General features: G+C 41.6%; 1 protein-coding gene across 2 annotated transcripts in view; it reads right to left on the reverse strand.

Annotated features, from left to right (window-relative positions):
* STXBP1 (syntaxin binding protein 1) overlaps positions 1-7,696 on the reverse strand; it is an 81,067-nt gene extending 73,371 nt beyond the window's left edge. The window contains exon 1 of one of the 2 annotated variants that reach the window (XM_089656393.1): positions 7,518-7,696. In XM_089656393.1, coding sequence (XP_089512519.1) covers positions 7,518-7,554 — 37 coding nt within the window. In that variant the 5' untranslated portion in view covers positions 7,555-7,696. The remainder of the gene's footprint in view (positions 1-7,517) is intronic. The other variant, XM_089656391.1, reaches the window with a different exon arrangement.
* Positions 7,697-23,870: the final 16,174 nt, after the last annotated feature.

The raw sequence follows: 23,870 nt of genomic DNA on the forward strand, positions 1-23,870 counted from the left end.
AAGTGACATTCAATCTTAGTACTTAGTACAGCATCCTTTTACAGTTATAACAGCTTTTAAACGTGAAGCATAGCTTGACACAAGTGTCTTGCAGCGATCTACGGGTATCTTCGCCCATTCTTCATGGGCAAAGGCCTCCAGTTCAGTCACATTCTTAGGCTTGCGCACTGCAACTGCTTTCTTTAAGTCCCACCAGAGGTTCTCAATCGGATTTAAGTCTGGTGACTGCGATGGCCACTCCAAAATGTTCCAGCCTTTCCTCTGCAACCATGCTCTAGTGGACTTGGAGGTATGCTTGGGATCATTGTCCTGTTGAAAGGTCCAACGTCTCCCAAGCCTCAGGTGTGTGACGGACTGCATCACGTTTCCATCCAATATCTCCTGGTACTGAAGAGAATTCATGGTACCTTGCACACGCTGAAGCTTCCCTGTACCTGCAGAAGCAAAACAGCCCCAAAGCATGATTGACCCTCCACCATGCTTCACAGTAGGCAAGGTGTTCTTTTCATCATAGGCCTTGTTCTTCCTCCTCCAAACATAGCGTTGATCCATGGGCCCAAACAGTTCTAATTTTGTTTCATCAGTCCACAGAACACTATCCCACAACTTTTGTGGTTTGTCCACATGGCTTTTGGCATACTGCAGTCGACTCTTCTTATTCTTTGGAGACAGCAAGGGGGTACGCCTGGGAGTTCTGGCACGGAGGCCTTCATTACGCAGTGTGCGTCTTATTGTCTGGGCTGAAACTTCTGTACCCACATCTGACAAATCTTTTCTCAGTTCCTCAGCAGTCACACGGGGACTTCTCTCCACTCTACGCTTCAGGTAGCGCACAGCAGTCGAAGTCAGCATCTTCTTTCTGCCACGACCAGGTAGCGTTTCAACAGTGCCCTTTGCCTTGAATTTGCGAATGATGCTTCCTAAGGTGTCTCTTGGTATGTTTAACATCTTTGCAATCTTCTTATAGCCATTGCCCTTCCTGTGAAGAGAAATCACCTCTTCTCTTGTCTTCCTGGACCATTCTCTTGCCTTCACCATGTTTGTAACCACACCAGTAAATGTCTAGAAGGAGCTGAGTATCACAGTCATTTTAAAGCTGCCTAATTGGTGCTTATTATGCTTGATTGCTGCTCGGTGACATCCACAGGTGTTTTCAATACCTGATGGAAAGCACCTGTATGAACCTCTGTTCTTCAGAGTGGTAGTCTTTAAGGGGTTGAATAATTGTGGCAATGAAGAAACCACATAAGAACCATTTACTACTGTATTACATAAACAATTGATGTCATTTTAGTTGCATTTGGGTAGTTACAACGTCCTTGTAGGATTTGATTCTGAATACAATTCCAAATGTACACTATAGTCCCTAAACCCCTTTACAGCATTGGGGGTTGAATAATTTTGGCCACAACTGTAGTTCTCTGGAGATGGACTTGTAACCTTGAGATTGTTGATATTTTGCCACAATTTTGGTTCTCAGGTCCTCAGACAGTTCTCGTCTCCTCTTTCTGTTGTCCATGCTTAGTGTGGCACAGACAGACACACAATGCAAAGGTTAAGTGAACGTCTCTCCTTTTTATCTGCTTTCAGGTGTGATTTCTATATTGCCCACACCTGTTACTTGCCCCAGGTGAGTTTACAGGAGCATCACATGCTTGTAACATTCTTATTTATCCGCAGTTGTGAAAGGGTGCCAATACTTTTGTCCAGCCCATTTTTGGAGGTTTGTGTGACATTATGTCGAATTTGCTTTCTTTCCTCCCTTTTTTTGTTTTGTCCCAATACACACAAAGGGAATAAACATGTGTATAGCAAAACATGTGTTAATGCAATACGTTTCGTGAGAAATACATGATTTCCTGGAGAAATATCAAGGGTGCCAACAATTTCGGCCATGACTGTATATATTAAAGAAAAAAAAAAATATATATATATATATATATTAGCAGCTGCAGGGCAGAATTGGGCCACCCTAGGTTGCAGCACATGACATTACATATTGCTCTTTATAGGTTTTAGCTAGTGGGCTAACTGGCTTTTACCTAATTAGCTATACAGAGAGTGTGTGTATGACTGATGGTGAAAATAGACTGATAGTTCTGCAGGGCTACATAAAGAGTGGTCATACAGCACTAATTAATAAAAACTATCTATCTACAGTATCTCTGAATTGATTGATATAGCTTGATATAGATTTCTATATTTATAGGTGTGTATATATATATATATATATATATACACACACACACACACAGAGTAAATATTTATAAAAATGATACGGTTTGAAAAAAATAAACCTTATAAAAAGCCATAGGCTGCGGATTGTTATATTGCTAAAGAGACACCCTGTAAACCTTTTAGCATATTTTTTTCCTTTGGAGCCAATAAAATATTGAATTATATAATGTGCTGTCATTTGATTTTAGGATGGCAATGTTCACCTACTGCTATACAATGCAGTGTTGGAGTTGTCACCCTGATGTGCGCACTTCCCATGCATGGCTTCAAGTTGCTGTGTGGATGCATGACATGCCTGAAAACCTATTTAACTAATGGGAGGAGGAAGGTGGATTATACTTTGGGACATATGGGTGATATACCGGAAGGGATGTGCTCTCCCTGTCAAAGGCTTAGATAAAGACAGTCAAAAAGTGATCATGTGACGGCTATCTAAAACACAAAAGAATTTATATATTTTCTGCCAATTTCAGAAATGCCTCTTCTGCTTGTACTTCATTTTGGTTATAATAGGTTTACATATATATAATGTACAGCGCTGAGCAAGCCTTTTAGCGCTATATAAATACTGTATAATAATAATAATAATATACACTATATTACCAAAAGTATTGGTCGGCCTGCCTTTACACGCACATGAACTTTAATGGCATCCCAGTCTTAGTCCGTAGGGTTCAATATTGAGTTGGCCCGCCCTTTGCACAAGGTTTAGTAGTGTGTCTATGGGAATGTCTGACCATTATTCCAGAAGCACATTTGTGAGGTCAGGCACTGATGTCACAAGAAGGCCTGGCTCGCAGTCTCTGCTCTAATTCATTCCAAAGGTGTTCTATGGGGTTGAGGTCAGGACTCTGTGCAGGTCAGTAAGGTTCCTCCACCCCAAACTCACTCATCCATGTCTTTATGGACCTTGCTTTGTGCACTGGTGGGCAGTCATGTTGGAACAGGATGGGGCCATCCTCAAACTATTCCCACAAAGTTGGAAGCATGAAAATGTCCAAAATGTCTTGGTATGCTGACGCCTAAAGAGTTTCTATCACTGGAAATAAGGGGCCAAGCCCAACCCCTGAAAAACAACCCCACACCATAATCCCCCCTCCACCAAACTTTACACTTGGCACAATGCAGTCAGGCAAGTACCGTTCTCCTGATAACTGCCAAACCTAGACATGTCCATTGGAAGACAGAGAAGTGTGATTTCTCACTCCAGAGAACACATCTCCACTGATCTAGAGCCCAGTAGCAGCGTGCTTTATACCACTGTATACGACGCTTTGCATTGTACTTGGTGATGTAAGGCTTGGATGCAGCTGCTCGGCCATGGAAACCCATTCCATGAAGCTCTCTACGCACTGTTGTTGTACTAATCTGAAGGCCACACCAAGTTTGGAGGTCTTTAGCTATTGACTCTCCAGACAGTTGGTGACTTCTGCGCACTGTGTGCTTCAGCATGCACTGACCCCACTCTGTCATTTTACGTGGCCTACCACTTGGTGTCTGAGTTGCTGTTGTTCCCAGTTGCTTCCACTTTGTTATAATCCCACTAACAGTGGAGCGTGGAATATTTAGCAGCCAGGAAATTTCACGGATGGACTTATTGCACAGGTGGCAACCTATCACGGTACCAAGCTTGTATTCACTGAGCTCCTGAGAGCGACCCATTCTTTCATGAATGTTTGTAGAAGCAGTCTGCATGCCTAGGTGCTTGATTGTATACACCCGTGGGCATGGAGGGGATTGGAACACCTGAATCCAATGATTTGGAGGGCTGGCTTGACCCTAGGTTCACATCTGTGCAGGTGGTGCTGCTGCGGATTCGCACGAAAAATCCGTGCAGCCACACCACCCGCACAGAGAAATGCAGACCCACGGGCGAGTTCCATTTTTTCTAATGGCACGCCGCCCACACTGGAAAACGCAACCGTACTGGGAACCGAGGTTCTCGTGTGGGCTGCATTTTCCAAAGAAGTGCAGGGACTTCTTCCCTGCGTGTCATGGGCACGGGAATCCATTCAAATGAATGGACTCTCATGCCCGTGCAAAACGCAGCCCGCATGGCTGCATATATGTGAACCTGGGGTAATACTTTTGGCAATATAGTATACTTTAATGCACACTCAATGCCAGGTCTGCCATGTTTGGAAAACAAAATGCACTAACGTTTGAAAAAGATATTACAGATATTTTTTTTTAAAGTTTAAATTTTACAGTCTGTAGTGCTTAAAAAAATACAAAATACAGGAAAATCTACATCAGTGTCCAGACCAGTGTAACAATAGAAACTGCTGAACTGCATTAATCCATATCATCCACAAATGTCCATTAAATGTGCTGCTAACAGTTAAGATTCTTCAGGAAAATGTCATCTAAAAATAGACTCCACTATTCCACCAATGAAGAAATACATATAAAAGTAAGTCTGGGGGGTGTCTGTTGTATTACACTCTAGAGACACATAGCAGCCAGGCCCTTATAGTTGGTCCTTTGACCTCTACCTATAATTGTCATGTGACTTCCTAGGTAGCTGGCTGTAACCGTCCTAATAAATTATGTACTGGAACATCTGTTCAGTAGCAGCAGGCTTCATATGTGACACAATCTACATAGCACATATATATTATATGTCTGTTTATGCTGTTTAGTATATCCATGCATGTGTATGCATGTAAGCGCCTTGTATGCAATAGTCTATATAGGCGTGCATAAACAATAAATAAACATATATATATATATATATATATATATATATAAAATTTTCTTTTTTTACAATAACTTTTAGTAAGATTTTGCATGTATCCTTATGTATGTAAGTGTTCTTTAGGAAATGGCAAAAAAAAAAAAAAAAAATATATATATATATATATATATATATACACACACACACACACACAATGTTTATATTACAAAAATATCTTTAGGTAGTTTTGCTGTTTAGTGTCTACAGTATGCAGGTACATATGTTTTTATATTTATATCATATGCTTATTTTTTTATACACAGTATATCAATTCTACAAATTATATCATAGCCATCTACATAAGGCTTCTGTCTGCTATAGCTCCTTAATTCAATTAGGAATTGCTACAGAACATTATATACAGGTATATATGACCCTATACAGTAAGAGTACAATATGCAATAGTGTGTGTATCTATCTATCTATCTATCTATCTATCTATCTATCTATCTATATATAATATTATATTTTCTTCAGCACACTGTACTACAATTATCTACATAAAGCTAATGTCTACTATAACTCCATAAAAAATAATAGAAATTGATACAGAATAATACATAGTCTATATGACCCTACATCATAACCGTATATATAGTATGCTCCTACAGCTGCTATCTTGCCCTGAATGAAGGACAATCCTGACCCCCTGTCCAGTGATTCTGACGGAAGGAATTACCCCCAAGAGATCTGGGTGAGGGGCAGGGAGAGGGTAATAGGGTGATGTGTAAAGACAGATAATAAGAATGGGGAGGTATATTGATACAGTCACAAGAAGGGATAGAATTTGAAGGTATGTTGATATTGCTATAAAGAGATAATAAAACATTTACATAAAAGAAAATAATTGGAAGGTTAATTGATACAGTTGCAAGGAGAGAGAAATTGAAGGGATATTGATACAAATACATAAAGGAAATTAATTGGAAGGTATGTTGATACAGTTTTAAGGATGGATGAAATAGGAGTATATTGATACAGTTTTAAAGAGCTATTGATACAACTACAGGGAGGCAAAGAATTGGAGGGTTAAATGATACAGTTACAAGGATGGATACAATAGGAGGGTATATGGATCCAGTTATGTGGGGATACAATAGGAGGGTATATGGATCCAGTTATAGGGGGGATACAATAGGAGAGTATATGGATCCAGTTATAGGGAGGATACAATAGGAGGGTATATGGATACAGTTATAGAGGGGATACAATAGGAGGGTATATGGATACAGTTATAGGGGGGATACAATAGGAGGGTATATGGATACAGTTATAGGGGGATACAATAGGAGGGCATATGGATTCAGTTATAGGGGGATACAATAGGAGGGTATATGGATACAGTTATAGAGGGGATACAATAGGAGGGTATATGGATACAGTTATAGGGGGGATACAATAGGAGGGTATATGGATACAGTTATAGGGAGGATACAATAGGAGGGTATATGGATACAGTTATAGGGAGGATACAATAGGAGGGTATATGGATACAGTTATAGGGAGGATACAATAGGAGGGTATATGGATACAGTTATAGAGGGGATACAATAGGAGGGTATATGGATACAGTTATAGGGGGGATACAATAGGAGGGTATATGGATACAGTTATAGGGGGATACAATAGGAGGGCATATGGATACAGTTATAGGGGGATACAATAGGAGGGTATATGGATACAGTTATAGGGGGATACAATAGGAGGGCATATGGATCCAGTTATAGGGGGATACAATAGAAGGGCATATGGATCCAGTTATAGGGGGGATACAATAGGAGGGCATATGGATCCAGTTATAGGGGGGATACAATAGGAGGGCATATGGATCCAGTTATAGGGGGGATAGAAAAGGAGGGTATATGGATCCAGTTACAGGGGGGATAAAATAGGAGGGTATATGGATCCAGTTATAGGGGGGATAAAATAGGAGGGTATATGGATCTAGGTATCAGGAGATATTAATACAAATACATGGAGGGAAAGCATTGGAGGGTTCATTGATACAGCTAGGGATAGAGGAATAGAATGGGGAGATGCTTCTACAAAGAAGGAGATGATGGGGGAAGGTGGAGCCTAGGAGGGGAATGATTCATGATGCCAGTATGTCACTGGAAGCTGCTACTACATAGGATCTCTATAGCTGGTCCTGGAATAAAGCATTCCCGGCTATAGTAGACAGGTGGGTTGCAGAGGAAGATGGAGGGATGGAGAGGAGGGATGGGGTGAGTGTAGAGGGAGGAGTTAGGATGACAGAGATGATTGATGTTGCAGTATCCTATGGGGAGCTCATCTGGCCTGATTTTGGGGAACATGCAGAGTGGATGGGGTAGCAGCCGTCCAATGCAGGGGTCAGGACTGACATCGTCCAAGGACTGACAACACAAGGGACTGATGGCACAGAGGACAGGGATGGATGTGGTGCATGATGCAGCTACACATCCGCAGCAGCCAGGGAGGGGTCTGATCAACAGACATAGACATGACAATAACAAGATATCGGGGCCCCCCACCTCCCCTGCACCCCCAATATTCAGCTTACTTTCTCCCACCACCGCCTTGAGCCCGCTGGGTGCCATCCTGACCCGGTCCAAGCGCTAAATCCGATCCAGGTGCTGTGCAGAGAGGAGATCGGAGAGGAGAGGGGAGAGGAGGGCTGCTGTCAGCTGACTGCAGGGGATGGGGTGGAGAGAGCTGAGGGAGGAGGGAGCAGGATCTGCTGCTGCTGCTGCTGATGATGATGATGGTGAAGAGGAGGGGGAGAGGATGGAGCACTTATCAGCTGACCAGAATACAGGAGGAAAGAGCATCAGAAGGGAGGAGATGCTGCAGCAAGAAGGTGGGGTGACATCTTGGATCAAGTGTCACTAGGACCCCCCCTGTCCTTCTACCTCCTCCAGTCCATTCTATCTCCTACTGATCTTTGTCCCCAGTACAATGTTCATATTTATTAATACATCTCCATAAAAATAAACCCCTTGTCTCTGTTTGTCATCTATTGCAGCTTTTCTCCACTTTTTTTTTTAACATGAAGGAACCCTTGAAATCACTTTCTGGGCTCAGGGATCCCCTGCCAATTATTACTACATATGGAGCTCAGAATGCTCCCTACAATTGTGGCTGTTAGGAAGAATCCCCCCTTACAGATAACAACAAAAAAATCATTGGTTACCCATCTGAAAGGAAGAAGCTGCACATTGCTCCAGGAACCCCCAGCAACCTCTGGTGGAACTTTCATGCTCCATTGTGTTTTTTGGGATAGCATTGACTTGGCAGTTTGGCATGGCAACTGGGTGGTCTGCCTGGTCTTACTAGCTGCACCCCCCCCCCCCCACGATTGTATCTGGGCATATTGGACATATGCATGTTGTCTATGGTGGGCACAATTCAATTGTGTACTGTACCATCTGTAGCACATAACTGCACCCAGTACAAGGACAGGTTCGTCCAATGTCCAGAGCTGCACCCCCCTTCTATGCAATGCCATACCCGTACCACCTTGCACCCGTCCTTTGCCCCCCTTGCTCTAACTGCCAATGGTTGGCATAGCGTGTTCACTTCCTCTGCATGGCCAATCACCTGCTTTATTGTGGGTAGAAGGCAGCTGCACATGCAGTGTGTTATTGTGTCAGCTGTGGGCAGATATGGTGGTATGTTGGAGCATGGTGTGACAGCAGTAGCTGTCAGCGCAGACATGAAACTATGGCCCCTTTTCACTAGCCACTGATCTGTAGCTTGTGTGTGGTGTGGGGGCACTGTCCCCTACAGCTGCACCCTGGGTGGCTGTCCCTCCTGCCCACCTCTTGTCCCGGCTCTGACTGCACCCCCCGTTTCATAGTTGGTAAGGTTGAATAAAGACACTAATCCATACAGTACAACCTATGTGTGTATGTGGTGTGTGTTTATGTCTCTACCAGTTCCCACATCCCTGTATATTGTGTTCAATAAAAGTGTTCAATGCTCATCTTAAAATTCTTTGAAATCAGCAACACTTCCCACTGAAATCACTGATTGTGGAAGGGACTTCCACATTCTTACCACTCTGACAGTAAAGAACCCCTTGCACAGTTTAATGGGTAAACCGTTTCTCATCCAACTTCAGTGAGTGGCCGCATGACGCCTTGAGTCACCTGAGACCGCATAGTTTCCACCCAATGTTGGAATCAGCATTAGGATAGTTGTCAATGTCAATTTTTTCAAATACCCTTGCATTCAGTCACTTTTTTTGTAACTTGCAAATTTTTAATTAAAAAATTGTTGAAAAAAAAACAACCCGACACGCCAAACTTCTTTTAGAGACTCTTTATAGCTGCCTATACATTCACCATAGATCCAAACATATCTTCTGATTCTTTAATTTTTTTTAGAGAGCAAAATCTATCATAAAAGGCTGCTGTGTTTTTCAATTGTACATTTAATTACACAGGGCTGATTGAAACGAAGAATTTTGAGTATAGCATGCATACACTAAAGTGCTTCCTTATGCACAATGCACTAGACATGAAAACATGGAGTGTGCAAAATGGTCTAAGCCAGCCTTTCTCAAACTTCTAACCCTTTAGGAACTATGGAATAATTTCCAGGTCTCTGGGAACCACTGCTAAATCCAATTCATAGGGGTAAAGTGGAAAGAATGTCCTCCTTAAATCTGTGGTCAGTGAGAAGAATGTCCCTACATTGGTGGTCAGTGGGAAGAAGGTTCCCTTACATTGGTGGCCATTGAGAAGAACGTCTCTACATTGGTGGTCAGTGAGAAGAATGCTACTTACAATGGTGGTCAGTGGGAAGAACGTCCCCCTTACACTGGTGGTCATTGGGAAGAAGGTCCTTTACATTGGTAATCAGTGGGAAGAATAGAATGTCCTTTATGTTGCTGGTCAGTGGAAAGAATGCTCATATTGGTGGTTGAAAAATGCTTCTTTCATTGGTGATCAGTAATGATGAGCTGAAAGTACCTTGGTTCAGTTCAAGCAGGGTTTGGGGAACATTACTAAAGTTCAGGTGACAAAATTGAACCACATTGAAGTCAATAGGAACCAAATGTTAAAAACAGGTTTGGCAATTTTTTGTACTAAAAGGCAAGGGATTATCAAATGGCATGGAGGGCTGGGTACCGACCTGGTGGACATGTACCAAAGGAAAAAAAAAAAGAAATTAAATTTTGTGGGGACAGCTATTATAGTAATACTCAAAATTAAATTATAAAAATACAAAACTCCATTAAACATGCCTGGGGGATACATTGTCCCTGCCTGTGAAGTGTACAATTATACAACTTACTGCTAACATTTACAAATGTAAAAAATGTGTTTAAATTGGTGGCAAAATGATAGCTCAAAACCTCTTTGCATTATTTGTAAACAAAATGGTTGGGAATTCAATTCCAGACCCTTATTCTAGATGATGGTCTGGTATACATGTTAATAGGGGACTCCCAAAAGTGTAGATGGGCAATTTGTTGTCTTCCTGCACAGAGATATACAGGGAGATATACCCCCAGGTGGTTCCATAGGATCCCCTTTTTCTGGCGTTGGGTTCAGGAGAAGGGTGAGATTAATTTCCTGCCCCTTTTTTTTGCAGTCCTTCCCCCCCCTCCCAAATTCTTACTTCCTTTTATTCTCTAGGCCTAGACCCACATATTACATTTAGATTACAGGGGACTCTAGCCTGTGATTATTATTTTGCTGTGGCATATTTCATGTTGAAACTCGATTCATACACTATGTCCTAGACAAGTGTTGCATGCTCTCCAGATTCATACCCTCATTCAAGGAACTCTGATTGATTAAACTCAACCCCATGGGTGGCCTGAATAACATTTTTTTGTGTATTTTCATTTTATTTTTTCCTATTTGTGACTTTAATCCAGTATACCTGTTTTTGTAAACAGGTAAATCGTTAATAAATACTGAATGCATAAATATGGGTGATCCCCACAATTCATAACAGCCACTTTAGGTCTGGTATGAATTTTAAGGAAGAGCCATGCGAAAAAAAAACAGTGTGAGTCCCCCAATTGAGTGTTGAGTGTTGTGCACTTAAGCTTATCACTTATATATTTTTGTTTTTTGCATTTTATTTGATTTTTGGTAGTATAATTTTATGAGTTTTTTTTTTAGCGCTACACTGTGTATATCATTTGCCACTTACACTTATTGGGTATAAGGTTAGTGTTAGCAGCTTTAGGGTTAGGGCTTCATTTAATTCAGGAGGATCTTTTTTACATTAATGCCCAGCTATAATACCTTGGTCCTGTGTCCCAGCAGCAAAGAAGCAAGTCTCTGATGGAATCACGCAATTGGGGTGACAAGCGTTCCATCACACAAGTCCTTTATTAAAAATACATTTTTTAAAAATGCCCCACGATGTACTTCCACATCCTCCCACACCTGTCATCAGCAGTATATGGGAAGGGGCTATGTGGCCCTATTTAGTCAGTGATGTCACCCCCTATCCCCTCCTTTGCTTACATATATGGGTAGGTTATGTCAGTTGTTGGTGTAGCGCCCTCTAGTTTAGGTAGGATTTTTGTCTGTGAGTCAGAGGCTTGCTAGAAGCCTAGGGATGAGTCAGCCAGGAAGTGAGGCAGTGAGGTTACCTCAGGTCACGCTGGGAGGCTCTACAGGTCAGGGCTTCTGGAGCCCTCCCACCCTTCTAGAAAGCTCTGGTACTTTCTAGAAGAGGGGCGGAGAAGGGGAAGAGGCCTGGATTTGCATGCAGGGAACTTAGCCAATCCTCAGGCAGGAGGCCTGGCATGGTGGTTAGGAAAACCCTTAAATGGGGGAGAGCCTGAGCAGCAGGGTTGTTTTTGTAGTAGAGTGGAAGATGGAGTGAAGGAAGGTGTTGGTATGTGGAGCCTGGGAGGGGCCCCAGCAGAGGGGGACTACCTACAGGCTAAAGTTGGACAGAAGGACCTCCACTGTCCTACAGTCTACTAGGAAGGACAGCCAGGAAGGAGCCGGCCTAGCGTAATGCCTGAACGCAGCATCAACCCATTAAGCTACAGGAAAAGGACAGTGTGAGTACTTCTACACTCCCTGGGTTAAAAAGAGGCGAGGGCAGTCAGGTGCAATACCCAACTAGTTCTCACTGGGACTACTTTATTGTAGCTCTTGGAATTCCTTGCTCAGGGACATCCTCAAGACGGCCGGGTGGATGAGCAGAGTTTCATCTGAGGTCTGAGAAGGTTCACCAAAGGGGACTCTATGCTCATTACTAAGACTGTAGCTGATATTTGTTAATTTTTTTTTTTTTCATATTAAATCTTTATTATTTTTACAGAATATACAGTACAGAGACAGTTCATACTATCGCACAGAAATACAGAGATTCCAGAATTGTATATAGAATTGTATATAGGGTAAAAGAGGAAAAAGAATAAACAATAATATTAGGAATACACAGTTTTGACTTCTTTACAATCTTATAACTGTTCAGCCATATGATCATGAATACCATATTTTACATGAATAAGCGTATTCCATGAGTAAAGTGTACTGCCATATTAGACAATACAAATAGAGAAAGGAAGAACAATTAAATAAACAATTGTGCAAACAGTTGTGCAAAAGGTCTGCCATGAGTACTTGGTATATTTAAATTCAATATAGGTAATACATCTGTATGTGGATTATGTAGGGTTCAATCCAACCATAGACTTAAATTGGGAGTAGTCATTCCAGATCTTCCAGTGGTGTTCAATTAACTTTCTGGTACCTCGTTTGTTAGCAACCAATGATTCATAAAGATAATTTATACGTATAATCTCTAATACACTAGAAAGGTTTGGTAAGATTTCCAGTTTTTAACTATGAGTAATCTAGCTGCTAGTAGGATGTGGATCACCACTGAGCAACAGAATGTAGGGAAATTATCAATCCCCAAGTTTAGGATCACAAGGCCTGGTTCAGATGTGATGATGCCGTTAAATAAGGGATCCCTTATGAGGAAGTCTGGAAGTGATGAAACGCGTCAAGGGACGTGACGTTGGACGCTACACAGGAACCGGCCATCTTTGTTGAGGGTATTCAGCACTTCAGCGTTTCAGGAAGCTGCTTGTGGCTGGGACATGGGAATTTTTTTTTGATTGATGGAAACCTAATTGTAAGCAATAATAATAAATGTACTAGATCTCTTTTAAGCATATTACACTATGTGGGTTTCTTTTCTCTATCTATGAATGACACACAAGGATATAAGGAAATAATGAATGAGCAGAATTTATAATCTGATTGAAGCGTGGAATCCAATCCTGGGAGTCATACCTACACTGGAGTGAGAGTCCAGGGTGCTACTCTAAAGGCTTTCTGATATTTGATTTAGGGTAATTGTATGCAATTCAGTCACTTAGAAGTGTTCACAGAGTGTTCACATATGTGTATATAGAGTGTACACAGAGTTTTTTCACGATTCATGTATTGTTCACAATTTTGTATCTTTTTCATATTTGCACGTTTGTAAATATTATTTTTGTGGATTATATATTTGAGGGCAACACACTATTTTAGTTTTCTTTTCCTTTTGAGGTATACGTTTATTTGAAAATACACGGGGATGATGAAGCAGAATATGGAAGAATAATTTTTTGGACTTTTTTTATATAATTTTTCACTGACACTAAAAGGTTAATATATATAATTTTTGGACTTTCAAGGGTGAAAGTGGGACTTTGGAGTGTCATATAGGGTTTTATCACTATTTATTTGATTTATCTTGGACACCGAATTTATATCACAATTTGTATTTTAAAAATTGTCAAAAAAAGCTAGTGAAGAGTGCAATATTGATGTTGTCGTGCACTTTGGCACAGATTATTTGTCCCAGACTGATGTGTGTTCTGTACAGAAGGATTTTCAGCATTTGGGACAGGATCTTAAACAGTTAAGCTGTACTGTTACATTTTCGGAGGTCTTACCTGTGCATAATGGACAAGAGAAAATACTTTGTATAGCAGAGTTCAATGTTTGGTTAAAGGAATGGTGCAAAGCTAAAGGTTTTGGTTTCGTTATTCATGATGCTATCAGGTGGTCTGACATTGAACTGTACAAAAGAGATGGTCTGCATCCCCTTTACACAAGGGTCCTGAGCTTCTTAGTATGGAATTTAGGAGTTTTTTGGACATGCATTTAAACTCAGAAATGGGTCAGAGATGTAATTGTTGAGGAGCAATTCTGTTCCCAGAAGGTTGAAACAAATATGAGGGATTGTGTTGCTAAGGACTGGGCTGATGGGGTCACTTCAGTTAAAGTTTCTGGTGGTAAAAATAAAGCAGTAGATAGCAGTGTTTGTCATGTGATGTGCAGTAATGCTTGTAGTTTAGGCAACAAACCTTGTGAGCTGACAGCTCTTATGTCAAGGGACAACGTGGACCCTGTTGCAATTACAGAGACGTGGTTCAAGGATTCAAATGACTGGGCAATAACTATACTAGGGTATACACTATACAGAAAAGACAGAGTAGGGAAGAAAGGAGGTGGAGAGCCATATATGTCAAAAATAGCATAAGGCTAACATTAATTCAAAAAACAAATGAAATGCTCGCAACCCTCCCGGTCTGCCTTCAAACCAAAGAGTTCTTTCCCTTAGAATTGGTGTAATATACAGACCCCCAGGAGAGACTGAAGATTATAACTTCTTGATTGATGAGAACTCAAATGGCAATGAAGGGGGAGGTTTTCATTATGGGTGACTTCAACGTGCCTGACATTAACTTCAGTTTTCAAACTGCTATTACAAGCAGGAGCAGGGATGTAATGGAAGCACTGAATGGGCTTTCTCTAAAACAGTAAAAAGTCCAACCCAAGGCGATCATATTACAGACTTAGTACTGACAAATGGTGACTGACTGTCTGGTGTTGAGGTGGGAGAAAATGTGGGTTCTAGTGATCATCATGTCTTTGTTTTGATATTAAAAAGGGGAACTGAAAAATCATATACAAAAACAAAAGTTTTGGATTTCAAAAAGACAAATTTTGCTGAAATGGGTGAATTTCGAAAACATTAGTTGAAAGGCTGGAGTAAAACAACAGGAGTAAGTAAGTAGTAAGGAGTAAGTGGGTACTGTTAAAGTCTACCATCCAGGAGGCAATGTCAGGCAAGTTAGTCAGAATAAATGGAAGAAAAAACAATATGGTTCACTAAGGAGATAAGTAGGATAGTAAAGGGAAAACAAAAATCAGCATATAAGAGATTCAAGAAAACTGGAGGTGTAGCTGACAGAGAAGAGAACATTATCAGTGCTGCCAAAGCACAGAAGATGAGGAAATTTTAAGTCTATTAAGAAAGGAGATGACACCATTTTTATGTACATTAGTGGTAGAAAGAAAAAATACGATGAGATCACTAAAATGAAAACTGGGCACAATGCTTATGCTAAGGGAGACCTGGATGTAGCACACCACTTAAAAAATTACTTTTGTTCAGTCTTCTCAGAAATAAAATATACTAACAATAATACGCACATTGGGAAATCATAGTGGGTCTAGTAATGGTTAATTTTTAGGATTTATGGAGACAGAGGTAGCAGAGGAACTGGCTCCGTTAAAAAATAATAAAGCAATGGGACCTGATCTAAGAGAACTTCAAGGTGTAGTTGTTGGACCATCAACTGATCTTTTTAATCAATCTCTTCTAAATAGGAAAAGTGCCCCATGATCAGCGGACAGCTAATATTGTACCTATCTGCAAGAAGGGTAGCAACGTAGAAGCTGGCAATTGAGTTTAATATTAGTTGTAGTCAAGTTAATGGAATTACTCCTGAAAAGAGGGATCATTGATCACTTAAAACACATAACTTGTTGGATCCAAAGCAGTGTGGCTGTCAGAGCCTGGCTTCGAACCTGGGCCTTCTGCGGTGAGAGCCAATGTTTCTTCTTGCTGAGCCACCTGGAATGCTGGACAGCTCCCTTGACAATTATTTGGTTGATCCTACCTTGACCTTGTTTATCTTGAACCTTGAACCCCTTGATCCTCCCATGAACTTCCTGATAAAAGCCATGTCTCTGCATTTCCTGTTTGCTAGATTATTGTGCATTCTCCAGCCAATATCCCGCTTGTCTCTCCTGCTGCCGTCTATACCTTCGCTACCTGCCTTTGGCTTGTTCCTGGACTATGATTCTGCCTCATCCTCACTTACTACTGTTTGTGAACGCCCCTTGGCTTGTTGACTGACTCTGCTTCTACTTGATCCCTAACCTGTTCGATCTGCTATTGGATTCCGGCTTGCTCATTCCCTGGTGGGGTGATCCTGAGATCTGCAACCTGGTACTAACACGCAGCCAAATCCATCTCCACCATTAGGAGCTCTGGTGAAAACCGGTTAGTGCTTAGACTCCACACCTCAGGTGAGTCTGTGTCATTTCCAGGGTGACCTGCCTGTGTACCTATCCTGCTGGTTTCAGGTAAGCCTTAACACTGCTATAGCAACTGGTCTCTGAACCTGACCCAGCCCGTGACAGTGGCTTTACCGAGGGCAGATCATGTCAGACTCATCTGATTGGGTTTTTTGACTATATTACCAATGTTTTTGACCAGGGTGGTGCAGAGGACATAGCATATCTTGATTTCAGCAGGGCATTTGATGCAATTCCATATAATGATCTAATACATAAGTTGTACAAGCTAGGACTTAGCCGTTGGGTGGTTCAGTGGATATGCAGCTAGCTAAAAGATAGATACCAGAGTGTTGTTGTAACTGGTGTTCACTCGGAACAGAGAACAGTCACTAGTGGTGTACCACAAGGCTCTGTACTAGGTCCTGTTCTATTTCATCTATATGTAAGTGATATAACTAAAGGTTTGTTGGGGAAGGTATGTCTTTTTGCTAATGACACAAAGGTGTGTAATAGGGTTAATATCCCTGGAGGTGTCTGTAATATAGAAAATTATTTGATATTGCTGGAAGATTGGTCAAAGAAGTGGAAATTGCAGTTCAATGTTTCTAAATGTAAAATGCACCTAGGGAAAAATACTCCCTTGAAAGACTACAACATTGGGGGTACTTTTGGCCAGCACTACAGAGGAAAAGGATTGGTAGTACTTATTTCAGACGATTGCAAAATGAGCAAACAGTGTGGCCAGGCAGTAGGGAAAGCAAATAGAATTCTAGGATGCATCACTAGAGGGGACACCACCAGGAGGAAGAAGGTCCTGATTGCCCTATATAGATCTTTAGAGAGACCTCATTTGGAATACTATGTCCAGTTCTGAAGACCTCACTTACAAAAAGATATTGATTAGATAGAACAAGTCCAAAGATGGGTAACAAAAATGGTGAAAGGTCTGAGAGATAAAACATATCAAGAGCGACTTCAGGAACTTAACATGTACAGTCTGGAGGAAAGAAGGGAAACCTTTAAGTACATCAAGAGGGTGAATAAGGTTTGGGAGGGCAGCATTGTCAACATGAAACCAAAATTAAGAACATGGGGACATGACCTTGAATTAACTGGAGGAAAGTTCAAAACTAATCTCAGAAAAGTACTATTTTACTGAAAGAGTAGTTTATGCTTGGAATAAACTTCCAGTAGAGGTAGTAAGACAGTCAACAGTAAATAGCTTCAAATATGCTTGGGAGAAGCATTGATCTTTACTCAGACATCCCCCCCCCCCCCCCCCCATCAAACCAAAAAAAAAAACTCAGTCTTTTTCGGCCGTAAAAGGCATGTTGCCTGTCTGTGCAGAGCTTAGGGGGGAACCAAAAAACTCAGCGGCCCTCAAGGTGCGAGCACCCATTGATTCCTTAACAATCATTGACAACAAACTGTCGTGTCTGTCCACGCTGAATGTCCTAAACGTTCAGCATCCGAGTACTCAGCTCATCCCTAGCGGTTAGTGAAAAGAACGTTCCTTCTAATGGTGGTCAGTGGGGAGAACGACCCTTCCAATGGTGGTCAGTGAGAAGAATGTTCCTTACGTTGGTGGTCAGTGGGAATAATGTCCCTTACATTGGTGGTCAGAGAAAAGAATGTCTGTTACAATGGTGGTCGGTGGAAAAATGTACCTTACATTGGTGGCCAGAGGGATGAATGTCCCTTACAATGGTGATCAGTGGGAAGAATGTTGCTTAGATTGGTGATTGGAGGAAATAATGTCCCTTACAATGGTGGTCGGTGGGAAGAATGTTCCTTGCATTGGTGATCAGTGAGAAGAATAATCCTTAAAATGGTGGTCAGTGGGAAGAAGGCGCCATACAATGGGGGGTCAGTGGGAAGAATACCCCTCACATTGGTAGTCAATGGCAAGAATGCTCCTGCTACAACAATGTTGTGAATGATGACACTCATCCCCAGACTGTTCCATGGAGGCTTTGGTGTTGTCAGCAGTGGAAGTAGAGGCTGTGTCAGTGTCTTCACTGTACACCAGTGTCTCCCTTCTTATGTCCTCTCCTAGTGCCACAACATTACTAACAACATTACTAACAGGTCTTTTTTATAGAAAGTATACATTTACAATGCACAGAAGGTTCCAGGATCTGTCTGAGAATGCTGCCAGTGACGAGCACGGTCACTGCACCTTTCCTCTGTGTGTGCTGTCACTCAGAACTAATGATTTATTTGTTTCCTTCTCAGCAGTGTGGTTTAATAACGATGGGGGGATAGGGGAGACAATGTTGACCATACTAGCTTAGCAACCACAGTACAAATCAGAACAGGACAAAGTGCTACATGCACTTGGTGCCCTGGGGTATTCAGCAATAATTTTCAGTTTGTGCTAATACTTCTCCTTTATGTGTATAGAACATCAGCACTTTCTTTTGAAATTATTTTTGGATTGAATAGTGAGGGGTTAGAACCCCATTTGTTTCTATTGGTAGTCAGTCCACGCTAGGGATAGCCAGTGTTTCTATGTGTTCTGGTTACCATAGTCTCCAGGACTAAAATTGGGGGAGAATCCAAAATTTTAAGTTGCTACCAGAACAGGAACAGAGGGGAGATCTTTGAATAGGGAGACTTCCAATGATAGTCTGATGGTTTCCCTCACTATAAAGAGAGATTTCCTTTGACTTCCTGCTGTGTCTACAGGGTAGGATGTATAATATAATTAGAGATGAGCGAATTATTCAAAAATTCGATTCGGCTGATTCGCCGAATTTCAGGAAGAAATTTGATTCGATGTGAATTAATTTGCTACGAAGTTAACTTATAAAAAGGGTTTCTAGGCTTCAGAGAGCCTTTAAATTAGTGCAGAACACTGTACCTTTAATTTAAATGCCCTTGGAGATGAGGAAGGAGAAGGAGAAGGAGAAGGATGAGAAGAAGGAGAAGGAGAAGGATGAGAAGAAGGAGAAGGATGAGAAGAAGGAGAAGGAGAAGGATGAGAAGAAGGAGAAGGATGAGAAGAAGGAGAAGGATGAGAAGAAGGAGAAGGATGAGAAGAAGGAGAAGGATGAGAAGAAGGAGAAGGATGAGAAGAATGAGAAGAAGGAGAAGGAGAAGGATGAGAAGATGGAGAAGGATGAGAAGAAGGAGAAGGAGAAGGATGAGAAGAAGGAGAAGGAGAAGGATGAGAAGAAGGAGAAGGATGAGAAGAAGGAGAAGGAGAAGGATGAGAAGATGGAGAAGGATGAGAAGAAGGAGAAGGAGAAGGATGAGAAGAAGGAGAAGGATGAGAAGAAGGAGAAGGATGAGAAGAAGGAGAAGGATGAGAAGAAGGATGAGAAGAAGGAGAAGGATGAGAAGAAGGATGAGAAGAAGGAGAAGGAGAAGGATGAGAAGAAGGATGAGAAGAAGGAGAAGGATGAGAAGAAGGATGAGAAGAAGGAGAAGGAGAAGGATGAGAAGAAGGAGAAGGAGAAGGATGAGAAGAAGGAGAAGGATGAGAAGAAGGAGAAGGATGAGAAGAAGGAGAAGGAGAAGGATGAGAAGAAGGATGAGAAGAAGGAGAAGGATGAGAAGAAGGAGAAGGATGAGAAGAAGGAGAAGGAGAAGGATGAGAAGGATGAGAAGAAGGAGAAGGATGAGAAGAAGGAGAAGGATGAGAAGAAGGACAGTTCTGTGACAGTTTCTGTCTATTTCTGACAGTTCTGTGACATTCACTCCATACAGTGGTTTCAACCGCTGTATGGAGTGAAATGAATGTCCCAGAACTGTCAGAAATAGGCTATTTCTGACAGTTCTGGGACATTCACTCCATACAGCGGTTTCAACCGCTGTATGGAGTGAATGTCACAGAACTGTCAGAAATAGCCTATTTCTGACAGTTCTGGGACATTCACTCCATACAGCGGTTGAAACATTGTATCTATTTGTTTCCATAAATGGATCCATTTATGGAAACAAATAGATACAATGTTTCAACCGCTGTATGGAGTGAGTGTCCCAGAACTGTCAGAAATAGCCTATTTCTGACAGTTCTGGGACATTCACTCCATACAGCGGTTGAAACATTGTATCTATTTGTTTCCATAAATGGATCCATTTATGGAAACAAATAGATACAATGTTTCAACCGCTGTATGGAGTGAGTGTCCCAGAACTGTCAGAAATAGCGGAGCTCTGCAGATACACTTAGAGGAGCTCTGCAGATACACTTTTTGCCGGCTTGGAATTATTCTTATTTTCATCCTACTTCTTCTTCTTCTTCTTCTTCTTCATCCTCATCCTCTTCTTCTTCTTCTGAGGATGAGGATGAAGAAGAAGAAGAAGAAGAAGTAGGATGAAAATAAGATTAATTCCAAGCCGGCAAAAAGTGTATCTGCAGAGCTCCTCTAAGTGTATCTGCAGAATAGAGGAGCTCTGCAGATACACTTTTTGCCGGCTTGGAATTATTCTTATTTTCATCCTACTTCTTCTTCTTCATCCTCATCCTCATCCTCTTCTTCTTCTGAGGATGAGGATGAGGATGAAGAAGAAGAAGAAGTAGGATGAAAATAAGATTAATTCCAAGCCGGCAAAAAGTGTATCTGCAGAGCTCCTCTAAGTGTATCTGCAGAGCTCCTCTAAGTGTATCTGCAGAATAGAGGAGCTCTGCAGATACACTTTTTGCCGGCTTGGAATTATTCTTATTTTCATCCTACTTCTTCTTCTTCTTCCTCATCCTCATCCTCATCCTCAGAAGAAGAAGATGAGGATGAGGATGAAGAGGAAGAAGAAGAAGAAGTAGGATGAAAATAAGAATAATTCCAAGCCGGCAAAAAGTGTATCTGCAGAGCTCCTCTATTCTGCAGATACACTTAGAGGAGCTCTGCAGATACACTTTTTGCCGGCTTGGAATTATTCTTATTTTCATCCTACTTCTTCTTCTTCTTCTTCTTCATCCTCATCCTCATCCTCTTCTTCTTCTTCTGAGGATGAAGAAGAAGAAGTAGGATGAAAATAAGATTAATTCCAAGCCGGCAAAAAGTGTATCTGCAGAGCTCCTCTAAGTGTATCTGCAGAGCTCCTCTAAGTGTATCTGCAGAATAGAGGAGCTCTGCAGATACACTTTTTGCCGGCTTGGAATTATTCTTATTTTCATCCTACTTCTTCTTCTTCTTCATCCTCATCCTCTTCTTCTTCTGAGGATGAGGAAGAAGAAGAAGAAGAAGAAGAAGTAGGATGAAAATAAGATTAATTCCAAGCCGGCAAAAAGTGTATCTGCAGAGCTCCTCTAAGTGTATCTGCAGAGCTCCTCTAAGTGTATCTGCAGAATAGAGGAGCTCTGCAGATACACTTTTTGCCGGCTTGGAATTATTCTTATTTTCATCCTACTTCTTCTTCTTCTTCATCCTCATCCTCATCCTCTTCTTCTTCTGAGGATGAGGATGAAGAAGAAGAAGTAGGATGAAAATAAGAATTCCAAACCGGCAAAAAGTGTATGTGCAGAGTTCCTCTATTTCTGACATTTCTCTGACAGCTTCTTCACATGTACAGCGGTTGAAACATCTGTATCCTAAATGGAAACTAATAGATACAATGTTTCAACCGCTGTACATGTGAAGGAACTGTCAGAGAAATGTCAGAAATAGCGGAGCTCTCTGCAGGGACACTTTTGCCGGCTGATCGGGAAAAATCCGATTCGCGCACCCGAAGTAGGCAAATATTCGGATTCGACGCGAATCGAATTTTTCCTGAAATTCGTATCGAATTCCGGTTCGCCTGGTTCGATTCGCTCATCTCTAAATATAATCTCCCAAAGGTACACAGCTGGAAAAAAACAAAAAAAAAAACTATGATCATGATAGCTGTTCAATCAAAAAAAAAAAATGTTGTCTATACATAAGGTTTACTGTAGCCTTCCTTCTCCATATGTTGCATTAAATCTGAGCAGCAAAGCAGTTAACCCATGCAGTGTTGAAAGTTCATTACTGCGAAGAGAACCAACACCAGCGAAGGGGAGATTTCTACAGGAACCACTAGCCTGCAGGGATGTATGTGGGATACATACAGTTCATTACCGTAACGTTATATCCCTGGTGCTTTTCCCCAAAAATATTTTTCACTATTCAGCTTTAAGATTAATCCAAAAGTGGTACAGCCCACCAGGAGTCTGGCATCATGCTGCAGCATTTGGAATTGAGATTTATCAGACCTAATAGCATTTTTCTTAGCTATTCAACAATCCACTGTTTTTGGCAGTTACCACAGCCAGGTGGTAAGGCACACCCAGCAGGTGATATGGGCTCACCTAAAGCACGGAGTCCTGTACCTCAGAAACTGGAGATTTCAGAGAACAATTTAACAGCAGCTTGCAAAGAATGACGGTCGAGAAGTAGCAGTATGTAAAGCATTGTTATATGCAAACTCGGCCATTGCAAGAAACAAGGCCCAGTTGTCTTGCGTAACAGAGGTGAAGCATCTTAGGTATTGTTCCAAAAAGTTTGGATTGTCCTTTCAGTTTCTGGGTGGTAAGCTGGAGGCCTGGATCTTTAGCTTTTTGCCAGATGCCACAACTCTTGCCAGACCTTTGAAGTAAACCGGATTCCTCTGTCTGACACAATATCATTTGAAATATCATGTAGTCTCACCACATCTGTAATGAAAACATCAGCCAAGGTGAAGCCAAATAGGTACCTTTCATTGGCAGGAAATTAGTCATTTTGAGAATTGATCAACCACCACAAAGACTGAACTGCATCTTTTTGAAAATGGAAGCGTTGCAATAAAGTCTATTGGAAGCATGTTCCAAGGACAAGATGATACAGACAAGGATCTGAGGAGCCCCGATGGTCTGGCTCTGCAGCTCTTGGTACAAGCACAAATGGCACATGACAAAATGAATGCTCTGCAATCTTTAAAAAAATCAGACAACTAGAAGGTCTGCTGTAGCAAATCTCATGTCTTGGCAATGCCGAAGAGCCAAGCCAGAAAAAAGTCATGGAAGATTCACGAAGGATGATTACGCAGAGATCTTTAGGAACAGAAATCTTGTCCTCATGCAGACGCTGACCATCTAAGTGGCAGAGGCCCAAATCAGGAAAAAGAAGGTAAGTCCTGGAAGTTTCTCTGATCTAGGATACCCAGCTCAGCTGAATCATCAAGAATACTTGTTTTAGAAGGTGGCATCAGGTGGGATAGAGACAGCCTCCCTAGGAAACCTACGAGATAGGATGTCAAGTTTAGTACTCATGGACCTGGGTTGAAAGTGCAGGTGAAAATCAAACATCTTTAGAAGAAGATAGCCCTCTTAGCCTGGCCTGGTCAAAAGAGCTTGGTTGACTTTAAAAATGCCAAGTTCCCATGGTCAGTTAGGATGAGAATGAGCTTGGCTGCCCCTTCTAACAAACAATGTTATTCTTCCAAATCCTGATGGTCAGCAACTCCCTGTTGCCAATGTCATAGTTTCGCTCTGCTGGGCTCATCTTTTGAGAGAAGAAAATGACAGGGTGCAAGAGTGCCTTAGACTAAGAACACTAATTGCTCCTACTGCAGTTTCTGAAGCGTCAATCTCCAGGTCAAAAGCTAGGGCAAGGCTCGGT

Source organism: Staurois parvus, unplaced genomic scaffold (genome assembly GCF_062004578.1).
Source record: "Staurois parvus isolate SC_StPar_1 unplaced genomic scaffold, SC_StPar_1.0 ptg000902l, whole genome shotgun sequence".
NCBI classification, from domain to species: Eukaryota; Metazoa; Chordata; class Amphibia; order Anura; family Ranidae; genus Staurois; species Staurois parvus.